Source organism: Epinephelus fuscoguttatus, linkage group LG17 (assembly GCF_011397635.1).
Source record: "Epinephelus fuscoguttatus linkage group LG17, E.fuscoguttatus.final_Chr_v1".
NCBI classification, from domain to species: domain Eukaryota; kingdom Metazoa; phylum Chordata; class Actinopteri; order Perciformes; family Serranidae; genus Epinephelus; species Epinephelus fuscoguttatus.
Genome location: NC_064768.1, coordinates 30,724,860 through 30,737,078, shown reverse-complemented (window position 1 = coordinate 30,737,078; position 12,219 = coordinate 30,724,860). Strand labels below are relative to the sequence as shown.

The window sequence follows — 12,219 nt, the reverse complement described above, 5'->3', positions numbered from 1 at the left end:
CAGTGTATAAAACATAAAGCTACAGCCAGCAACCAGTTAGCTTAGCTTAGCACAAACTATAGTTACCACCTCGCCGTTGCATGCCTCTGTGAAAAAGTCAAGTTGAATTAATTCAAGACATGTCAGAGTGAGGGGGCTGCCCATGAACAGGTGCCCTGAGCAGTTGGGGTTCAGTGCCTTGCTCAAGGGCACCTCAGCAGTGCCCAGGAGGCGAACTGGCACCTCTCCAGCTACCAGTCCACACTCCATACTTGGTCCATATGGGAACTTGGCAGATCAGTCTGGCATTCTGGCATCGGTAAAAGCTTACCAAGCCAATCACGACCGTTCATTACTTTGGGGCGGGTTATTTGAAATCACGTCATCAGAATAGGAGGGACAAGGACCGGAGCGAATGCATTTTGTAAACAACCAACATGGCTACTGATTTTGAAACTGCGATGGTAAATGTGTTGAACGAACTGGAATGCACATTTTCTTTAAAAGCAGAACAAATGGCTGCACTGAAAGCTTTTATTGAAAAAAGGATGTGTTTCCCGTCCTTCCTACGGGGTTTTGTTTCTCCGCTAGTTGCTCTCACGGAGGAGCAGGTCAGGGAAGCAACCAAGCTGGGAATCACAGCCATGCAACTCGGAGTCCACAGTGAGGAGGAAATCTGCAAAGACAGCAACACTCTTTCCCAGACATCATCACAGCTCATCTCCGCTGCAGCTTTCTGGTCTGTTTACAGTGGCGTTGTGCTAGACTACGTCACATGTTTCATTTACTCTGATTGGTTTTCCGCCTTTCCAATTGCGTGAAGGGGCACTTTGAGTGACAGCCGTTGATACCGCCCCTCGGGAATAGAGGAAATGTACACTCCGTGTCCAGACCCATTCGCGTTTTGCGAATTGGGTCTGGACACGCCAGGCTACCAGATTAGTGTCATCAATTCAGTATCTGACCAAATCTTCTGTTCCTGAGTTATGATGTTGAATAATGGTCGGACAAGTATTTTAGCAGAACGTTATGATGTCAAAATGCAGTTGACCTTTGCCATTTTGGATATAAAATGGCTTCACTTTATCATTTTATTCCTTTAGACATTTGTGTGAAATTTTGGCATAATTAGCAGCTTTTTTCTTGAGCTACGGCCAAAAAGGTGTTTTGTGAGGTCACAGTGACCTTTGACCACCAAAATCTCATCAGTTCAACCTTAAGTCCGAAGGGATGTTCGTACTAAATTTGAGGAAATTTCTTAAAGGCCGTCTTGAGACATCGGTTCATAGGAACAAGACAGACATGAGATCAATGACCTTTGACCACTGAAAGCTAATCACTTCATCGCAGAGTCCAAGTGGTAGTCTATGCCTAATTTGAAGCAATTCCATCCAGCGTTCTTGAGATATTGGATTCACAAGAATGGCACAGACATACAGACTTATGGCTCTGGCACAGAGGCATGAAAACTCGAAACAAGGGGAAAAGTTAGCCTGGCTAACCAGCTGCTAGCTCAAGCTTGGTATTCACTTTCCAGACACAAGAGTGATATGTATCTTCTCATCTTACTCCCTGCCATAGAGCAAATAAAATTTCCCAAGAGGATGAACTTTTCGTTTAAATTCCAGATCAGGGTTGTACAACATATTGTTTTATGCATGATAAACAGGAAAGACTTCGACATAGCACTCAGGTATTTTTTTCTGAGTTAGCTGAAAGAGAGCATCAGTGAAAAACTGCTTTAAAATGCAACTATCTTTCTTTTTTATTGGTGCCTTTTGTGTTTAGTTCATATTTCAATTTGTTCAGTTACCTAATGTTCAAAATAATTTCCTTTTTGTTCAACAGGCAATTAGTTGTATTCTAGCAGTATACCGACAGCAACAGAAAACTGACTTTAATATCTGATTATTTATAGCAAGTAAAATTGTTGCTGCAATATTTAACCTTATCCCATATTTTACTCATATCATGCAGCCCTGTTCCAGGTTCACCAATCCTTGCATTATAGAGGAAGATGCAGGTGAGAACACAGTGCAGAGCAGTTGTGAATCCATCATTACTGTGTATCAGTTAGTGAGGGTTGCCTGTCTCACCCGTGCCCCAGGTATCTCACAGCAGGCCTCCTGCATGGCGAGGAACGGGTCACAGTACAGCATCACCTGCTGAATGTCCATCTATGAAAGAGAGGGAGAGAAAGAGGAGGATGTATTTAACAAGTACGTCTCAATACGTCCTCTACTTTGTTAATCTAATAATGTAAATAAAGTTTAAATGAGGTGGTAAACAAGGCGGAGAGCCAATTAATTTCTCATTTACATAAAGTATTAGGACAGCACTTTGTCAGAGGGTTTGCATGCGTGTCTTTGTGTGTGCGTTCAGGTCTGAACACTTCCTCCCTTCACTGACAAAACACCCCGCCTGCTCTCCAACTAGGCCGGTTAATTGATCGCAAACTAAGTGCCTGGATTACTGGATCTGCTCAGCTTTAATATTCCCGGCTTACTACAGGCCCCCTCTCCCAGGTTGGCTGCTCGCTTTTTTTAATCAGGATTGAATGAGATTGCTTTAAAGGAAACAGCACATCAGGGGGCAAAGTCTGTGGTCTAAAACACACACACATATGTTAATATACACATACAAATGCCCCAATGGGAGGCTGGTTCATGAGAAATATTTCACTGTGTCCTTTTTGCTTGAAACAGGGGGGTCTGTTAAAAGCCTGGTTTGTTATAAAAATTGTATATGCCAAGGGTACGCTGAATTACATTACACAACCAAGCACTACCATGTTATTCTCCATGGTGCAGGTCCCAGTAAGGGAATTTGGTTCATTCAAAACACTTCCAAAACAGACAAGAACTGTTTGTTCTTCATACAGAGAGGGACTAAAGGTCACCACACTTTCAAACAGTAAGTTCAGTTGACATTTACATTGCAGAGCTTAAACTTGATCAAAAGCGATTCAATAGCCAAGATGGGGCAGCCACACACTGCATATTTAATCAAAAGCTCACACAAACACTCCTCTGATTTAGCGCTGCCACTAACGATTATTTTCATTGTCGACTAATCTGTCGATTATTTCTTCGATTAGTCGACTAATCATTTCATCGAAAAATGTGTTAAAATGTTGAAAAATGTCGGTCTGTCTTGTCCAAACCCAAAATTACGTCATCTAATGTCTTGTTTCATACTCACGCCAAAGGGTTTTAGTTCACCATCATGGGAGAGTGTGTAAAGCTGCCAATATCTGAACATAAGAAGCTGCAGTAAGTATGAAACAAGACATTAGATGACGTAATTTTGGGGTACTTTTATAGTGCTTTTCTATGAAAAATGACTCAAACCGATTAGTCGACTACTAAAATAGTCACCGATTATTTTAATAGTCGATTAGTCATCGATTAGTCGACTAATCGATGACTGATTTCCGTATTTGCTTTCTCCATACAGTCTTACCTGCACAGGCCCCGCGTCTGAAGCCTTGATGCCCAGCAGAGTGTGTCCATCAGTGAGCACATCTCCACGGGGCTCCAGGGGTTTGGTCTCAATGGAGTTGCAATCCATGTAGAGGGAGGCGGCTCCATGTTGCACGCTGAGGGCCACCTTGTGCCAGCTCAAGTCCATCAAGGCCTCGACCCCCTCCCCGTTGAAAACGCAGCTCACCTGGTCAGCTGTGGGGTCTACCCCTCTGGCACGCAGGGACAGGGTGCCCTCAGGGCCGCTGAGGTCTAAAGAGAGCTGCGTTTGGAGACAAGAGCTAATTAAACACCAAACAATGTGTTCAGTGTGTCAATACATGTGAAAAATGAACTGTATCTCTCATTGTCTGACTGCAAAGAGTGATATGTACATGCTGTTACTGCCTAACAAAGCTGTAGAACACAGTAGCTGAGATGAGGTATAGGGGAAGACATATTAATTACACACACAAGTGGTACAGCCAATCAATCACTCCTAATGAGGCAACTTGGCCTTCATCCATCATACACATTGAGTATTTAAATCTGGCCTCAGACTCTTAGTGATTATGGGGACTTTGAGGGACTCCAGTGCTTCATCATGGAACACACATGAATAACAATGAAGGTGAATGAAAGAGGAAAGTGGAAGATGATGGAGGGAAGAGCGACAGAGAGACAGGGAGCGAATGTGAAGGAGGGGAATCCGATGGAGAATACAGGGAGGACAAAAGGCGCGTGGAATGAAAAGGGGGCGAGAATTGAAAAGGTGTCAAGGGAGTGAAGAAATCGAAGGGTGAAAGTGGATGACTATGCAAAAGAAAGATGAGAGACAGGGGGAACGAATAGACAAAAGGCGTGATGAATAAAAGGTAAAAGATCGAGAAAGAGAGGGATGGAATAGTGATGGGAGAAAAGAGAGGCAGCGGAGAAAAAGATGCAGGGATTTTTGAAACCAGTAATGAGGAAACAGAGCAAGCTGCACCTGTGGGTATCCCTCCTGATCAGATATCTGGAAGAGGTAGATGGTGTCTCTCAGGGCCGCCTTCTTTAACGCCAGAGTGAAGATCAGGGTGAACTCCTCTGGTAGGCCATTAGGAAACACCTGACTGGAACACAGAAGTTCAGAAAAGTCAGAGACACGACACTTCTCCAGACATTATGTGTAAGTACAGGAGAGGTTTTTGAGGGGAACTCCTGATGATGTCATCAGGGTTATCTTGGCTTGGCCGTGGAGACTGCAAACATCAAGCCTGTTTTACAAACTGGAAGTGTAGAGTGTTACCACTGTGGGCATTTGCTAACAAAAAGATGTTGTAAATGACACTGGTGACCCTCTCAGTCTGCTCTTCATGCTCTTTCATACAGGTGTATTTTTCCTCTTACCTGTAGTGCTACTTATCAGTCTAGATTGTTCTGGTGTGAGTTGCCAGGTGTTGGAGATATCGGCTGTAGAGATGTCTGCCTTCTCTCGAATATAATGGAACTAGATAGCACTTGGCTTGTGGTGCTCAAAGCTCAACAGCAATGTCTCTTTTCACGAATCATGACTCAGTTACTCAAGATAATCCCCAGACCTTGTTGTGAGCAGTTTCTTGCAGGAACTATTTTCTTTCTACCAAACTACACCCACCAACTGTATCACCGTGTAGAAGGAAGCGTGCATCTACTCATGGACAAGAAGCTAGTGCTCTTGATAGTGCAAAATGTAAACATTAATAGTGTCCTCCTTGGTTGAGCTGTGATCTCAGTGGTGCCAGGTGAACTAGCAGTAGATGCACACTTCCTTCTGCGTGGCGATACAGTTGGCAGTTGTAGTTCAGAAGAAAGAAAATAATTCCTACATGAACAACTTAACAGCAGTGTCTCTTTTCAGAAACCATGACCCAGTTGCTCAAGATGACCCACAGAACTTGTTGTGAGCAGATTCATGTAGGAATTATTTCTTTCATCTGAGCTACAACTGCCAACTGTATCGCCACACAGAAGGAAGCATGCATCTACTGCTAGTTCACCTGGCACCACTGAGCTAGCTAAGATCACAGCTCAACCGAGGAGGACGCTAATAATGTTTACATTTTGCACTATCACGAGCACAAGCTTCTTGTCCATGAGTAGATGCACGCTTCCTCCTGCACAGTGATACAGTTGGTGGGTGTAGTTTCGTAGAAAGAAAGTAGTTGCTACATGAATCTGCTCACAACAAGTTCTGTGGGTTATCTTGAGCAACTGGGTCATGGTTTTCGGTGAGAGGCATTACTGTTAAGTTGTTCCAATGTATTTTTTTGGCACTGGAAACACTGCGGTCAGTGGATTAGTCAAGAGACACATTGTTGTTTTGCAAACACCAAAGAAGCACTGTAGCATTTTCCAAACTGTCTTGGTTTTTGTCAGCACTGTTTTTCCTCGCTGCCCGCAGCCTTTCAAACAAAATTAGACAAAGTTTATGTCCTGCTTGTAATAAACAGCCACATACCAGGAAGAAAGAACAGAAAAGATTCAGTGTCCTCCATTGTGTCCACTATGTGGCTTTTACCATCTTGTAACAACCCTGTCTACATTTAAGAGCCCTGTCTGTGGTGAAAATGCAAAACATATCCAGGATTTAGATGCATTTCCATACAGGTTACGTACAGGTTTTAAGGGTACTATACCAAATGTCTCAGGGTGAACTGTCCCTTTTCAGAAAGCCATAGATGAACAATGCTGGGCATGTTAATTTAAAATGTGTTCAATGTGTCTGTGCTGTATGTGTGTGTACATCTGCACGTGAGAGTATACATGTAGAAGCATGAATACATATATGTCAGTGTCCAGGTATATTTGCTTTATTTTGTACTTTTGACATTGGAGATATGAACATGTGCAAGCTGTGGAAACTAAAATTCACCCTGGAACATTAAGACTATATATCTAACTTGACATAAATGCAGTGGGTAGCCAGGGAGCTGACAAGTTAAGACAACTTTTGGCTTCACATAACTTTCCTTGATGTCCTCGAGAGCACAGTGACAAAGTAAATATTATGTGCGGTTCCTGTGCGAGCATCTTTATATTCTTCGCATTGTTTTCTCTCCCTATTTTTTTCTCCCCCTCGTTCTGTGACTGCAGCCAGTAGTAATGCAAAGCTGTGTGTAACCCCCTAGCATTAATTTTCCCAGAAGATATAGTCCAGCGAGCCTCATCCCTCAGTTTTGGTCAAGGGCATCTGAGCACACAAGTACACACACATTGGAATATTCACTGCATGGATGTGTGTAGATGTATTGAGAGATGAAGGGTTCACAAACAAGCCCAGTGAAATGCATGCTCACTGAGATGGTGAACACTTTGAAATATTCTCTCTTGCTCTGTTTCTCTCTCTCTCTCTCTCTCTCTCTCTCTCTCTCTCTGCACACACACACACACACACACACACACACACACACACACACACACACACACACAGAATTGTTGATGCTGGCAGCTGGTTTCCCGCTCTTAGAAGTGGGGTGACAGTGATTTATGACTAAGGGATGATCCAAGGGAAAACAGCCAACTACAGGACGTCAAAACAAAAAGAGGATGAGTAGGAGAAGAGGTGAGGAAGAAAAGCACTCACCCAGAGACCTGGGGAGAGAGAGACAGAGGGAGGTGGAGAAGGGGAGAAAGCTACGGCGAGGGACAAGGAATTTCTGGGTATAATATGAAAATGCATTAGATTTTAATACCAATTAATCCACGGAGCAGTATTTAGGCAGACAATATGAAGATGGAAGTAAAGTGTGTGCAAGAAAGACAGACAGACAGACAGATGGATGGAGAAAGAAAGAGAGAGACCGATGTTGAGAATAAAGTTGTTTTGCTGTCCATTAGTGACATGAGCTGCAGGGCACAAAACCACTCACAAACTATTGACTTTTAAGTTGAAAGTACCTCACCTTGGCCTATTACATTCAGTGTCCTGTAAAAAAAAAAACTACAGAAACACACACACACACACACGCACACACACACACACACACACACACACACACACACACACACACATATATACACAAACATGCAGTGGGGAGATAAATCACTCAGTATGGGCCAGACAGATTCAGATCTAGCCTTTCCCAACTCTGAGAGAAAGTTACTTCTGCTTCTCTTATTTTTTTTTTTTTAAAGAGAGGCAGAAGAAAGTCAGTGCAAGCCAGAGAGGCACAGGGGATGAGGAGGAGAGGAAATCTAATGTTGAAAAAGCAGATCTCTGGTTTAAGATGGGATATCACCTGGAGAGGTGTATAGGCACCCTTGTACCGGTTTCTAACTGAGCTGGAATCAACAGCTTTCAGTGGAGAGGCTTCCTATCCCTGAATGTATTATACATACCTCACTGAAAGGAATTTTAAACAGCTAGGAGCTGACACGTAAAAGAGAGCATATATTTCAAGCGATAGTGGCCAAATGTTGTTTGCACGTTGCAGTTTTCCCCCCTATGGTCCCCTATCTGTCCTTTTTTTGTATTTTAAGCAATATGTATAAAACTTTAAGAAGAAAATGTACCGAATGTTCAGACAACAGCAGATACATTGACAAGTACTGTAGAACATATATTTTGCATATGGTAATTTGTGTACTGCTATAGTTTGTATCATCATTGTCAGCACTGGCCTAAGCCTGTTTGGGGTGATAACTGGTCTACAGCATAATGGACAACCCTTGTCCACGTCCTCCCACTGTACAAAAAAGAAGCCAATATATTCAGAAGTAAGCCGCTGCCATCTTGCAGCGGTAACATCGTTTGTAGCCGGAGTCTGCACAGTCCACCCAATCACGAGCAGTGCCATTGATCAAGAGAACCAGGTCTCACTCCGAGGTCGTTGAAATCCTTCACTTGGGCAATGACTTGCGGCATCAACTAGATAAAAGGCGTCCATTAATGTCGGCATGATACGCGGCCGGTTGACGTTATAGTTTAACAGCGCCCAGCGGCATCAGGGGGAAACACGGTGGGACAAGGATAAAAGTTACGGCGGTGAAAGTCCGACTGGGGCAGGTGCAACAAAAACCAAATTTCACCTGAGAGAGCAGTGTTTGCGTCTTGTAAGATTCTAAAGCCAAACCCTGTTCTTTATTCTTAACCTTAACCACGTGTTTTTGTTGTTTAAGGAAAAAAAACATCAATTCGCAGTGTTGTACCGACGTAGCACATTTATTTTGAAAGAGACTGTATGTAAACGTTAATTTCCTGTGAAAACAGAAGTACATTTTGAAAGAAGAGAACCTGTCATATTTGTCCCAGAATGTCAACAACCATTGCACCCAGGGTACCCTGCACAGCGTATGTTGACGTGGAAAGTCCATAACATCCAAGTCCAAACATCAATAGTCGGAGTGAGAATGTTTTAATCAAGAGTATGCCGACTGGCGCTGTCAATCACGACGTCAACAACCCTTCTTTAACATCTAATAACCAATTAAAACCAAACTTATCAAAAAAATGAACACTTGAACATACATTAACGTGATAAAAACTACCTAAACTGACAGAATCCGTCTTTGGAAGAGATTAATTTGACATGTACTTTGATATTTTAAATACTGACCTATACTGCAGTCAGCCACCAGGGGGCAATCAAGATGTTTTGACTTCACTTTTTGGGAGCTGCCATGTTGTCCATCTTCATAGCCATGCTAACAGCTCTGTGGGGCTGAGCTAAATGCTAATATCAGCATGCTAACTAACAATGACAATGCCTATACATGCTGTTGTTTGGGTTAAATGTTGACCACTGGTTTTTGTGTAGCATGTTAGCACGCTAACATTTGCTTCTTAGCTAAACACGAAGAAGAGCTGAGGCGGATGGTTTTGCAATTATGTATTCATGAACCAAAGTTATTAGAATTCATCCTGAGGGGAACATGAATTTGAGTAGCAATATTCATGGCAAACCATTCAATAGTTGTAGACACATTTCACTCAAAACCCACAACTGTTACTCTCATAGTGGCACTGGATGAGAAGTCAGGGGATTACTAGAACATAAGGATTCATCGTCTGGAGACCGTTAAAGGTCAAGTAGGTAACATTTATAAAAATGACTCTTTTGTATTTGCTGAAACTGTTACTATATCCTGACAGTAGTACATGAAAAAAATAAGGCTCCTCTGGTTCCTCCTCATGCTCTTGATGGGAAATTTCGGTTTATTTCAACCTGTCTCCTCTCCCTGTCGTCCTAAATTTGTTTCAAGTGACTAGTGACATAAAAATAATAGTTAGCATGTTAGCCGTTAGCCTAGATACAGCCGGGGCGCATAGTAGCGTCAGACCTGTTAAAACGTAAGTGAACGGGCAACCTTCAAGTGCAAAGTTAGTCCACTAAACAGGCTTTTTTTCCACTAAGACCGCCTCATATCGTTAGGATAAATGTCAGAGAACATATAGAAAACGACATATAAACGTGTTGTCTTACCTTACCGGTGTGCTGCCATGTTTGTTTACCATTTAGCTCTGCTTTCCAAAGCGCGGCCGAAATATCACGAGAACAAGAAGCGATCTCATACCGTGCCTGAAATCTACCTGATGTGCCTGAAATGCTAACTATTATTTTAATGCCACTAGTCACTTGAAACAAATTTAGGACGATAGGAGACAGGTTGAAATAAACTTCAGGTGTAATTGATTCTTGCAAATCCCATTAGCAGCACTAGGAAGAGCCAGGGTAACCTGATTTTTTCACTTATTATCTATCCTACTGACAGAATATAGTGACAGTTTCAGCAAGTATGACAAAAGGGTATTCATAAGATAGTTAAAACATTTCACAGCAATCCATCCTTTGGTTGTAGAGATGCTTTGCTTTGGACTAAAGTGAACAACAAATCAACACACTAGAGACTGTCATTGCATTCCCTAGGGCCAAAAGAAGGGTTAAAAATGTGTGACTATGCTCTCACCTTTACAGATGCAGTTAAACTCCTACACTATGGTCAAAGCAGCTCTAAGGCTGCAGCAGCCCCCAAGTTCAACTTAGAAAAGAGATGGAAAAAAATGGCATGTGCAATCAGAAAACATCCCCTGGGCTTATAAAGGTTGATATAGATAATATAAAATCACAGCCTAAAAACAGCAGCCACTTTGGACGGCTAATGCATTAAGTCTGGACAGGCTTGCTATACCACAGATTCAACATTAGTCAGAGTAGCAATCATCCCCCTTCTGCAGATATAAGATGAAATATTTTCGTAAAAGAGTACATGACCCTCTCCTTATTGACTCATATCCCAATCTGCCTTCTGTGTTCACTCTCTAAAAATAAAATCACTATTCCTCCTCACCTATACTATTCTTTTATTTTCCTCCTACACGGTTGTACTTTTATGATCCCTCCATGGTCACACATACATTTGAAGAGCACCACTGCCTTCACCTCTGCACCGCTTATCTTTGGCTTATTATAACTTTGTATAAATGAATTCTACAGTAGTGCTTATTTAATCCCTGCATTGATAACAGCAGGAATCAAACTGTATCTCTCCTGCTATGTGATAATAAGTCTTAAATTCATCAAATGCATTTTGATTCTCTCATAAATATCTTGGCCTTGTGCCATAATATCATAGAATTGCTTCCCCTCTCTCCTACTCACTGCGGCTGCATAAAAGAAAACAGGCCCAAAGCAATTAAATCATATTTTGCTGAAATTAAAATGCATGTGACCAGCTGTGACTGGTGCCCATTTCATTGTCAGCAGACAACCGAGAGAGGCGAGAGACAAGTAGCTTCATCTGGCTGTCACTCATCTGTGTTAGCTTGGATTAGCTGAATGGATTAGCCTCTGATACAAAGCAAAACGCTGCTTTCCAATTACTATACACATGTCTCGCACTTCAGTCAACCTCACCGGCAATGAATTAAAAAGCTGTTTGAGTGACAGGGAGTCTGTGGTAGTTGGGAGCCATGTATTATGCATCTTCAGAAATATATACAGTGTATACTGTGGGACTGGGAAAAAATGGGGAAATCTAATGAAAGATGCTGCAGCTGCACACATACTGATGTCATCCCTACTTGTTATATTTTGACGCTTGGGCAGAAGCCCGTGGCATCACTCTAATGATGGCAGGGGGGCGGCCGGTTGCGTTGCGTCTTGAGGGGGGTCACGTTGAGGTCAGGGTGTTTGTGGTTAGGTTTAAGCAGCAAGACTACTTGGTTAGGAAAAGGTCATGGGAAAACTCACAACATAGATGGAGTCAGTTGTTGGGTTTAGGCTAATTTCTACTGTATAAACAAATATATATGTGTGCAGAATCTGAGGCAATGGTACAAGATTTTGGTATCACAAGCATTCTGGTTTGTATTTATAGTCCAAGTAGTATAGACCAATCACTGTTGAGGGGCTTTTGTTGCCTACAGGTAAATAGTCCATGTGGAGAGCAAAAAAGTGCAATGCATCAACTGAAATGCAATGTCTGACCCCATCGTATATCGTCTGGTGATGATTTAGCTTTTAATAAGCTTTGTCCTAGTTTATCTCCATTGATATGCAGATATCTGTTTACGGAGATCAGTGAAAATGTAGTCTGGACCTGTCTCAAGTTGCAAATCGAGCTGTAAACAATGGCCATTGCTCCCAGAGGTTGTCAGACAATAGCCAGTGGGGTTCTGAGATAGGGTTTAGGCAACAAAACCACTTGGTTAGGATGAAGAAAAGATCGTGATAAACGTTAGTCCAGCACGCTCTCACTCCTAACTCATCAAATACTGCCACTTAGACAGGGATCTCTGTGTCAGATACTGATGCACAGA

The 12,219-nt window shown here is 42.4% G+C and overlaps 1 protein-coding gene across 3 annotated transcripts in view; it reads right to left on the bottom strand.

Moving 5' to 3' along the window:
- col16a1 (collagen, type XVI, alpha 1) overlaps nt 1–12,219 on the bottom strand; it is a 90,807-nt gene that overhangs the window by 55,299 nt on the left and 23,289 nt on the right. For all 3 annotated transcript variants that reach the window (XM_049602674.1, XM_049602677.1, XM_049602675.1), the window contains exons 5-7: nt 4,429–4,552; nt 3,442–3,723; nt 2,076–2,156 (exon numbers count right to left, since the gene is read on the bottom strand). In XM_049602674.1, coding sequence (XP_049458631.1) covers nt 2,076–2,156; nt 3,442–3,723; nt 4,429–4,552 — 487 coding nt within the window. The remainder of the gene's footprint in view (nt 1–2,075; nt 2,157–3,441; nt 3,724–4,428; nt 4,553–12,219) is intronic.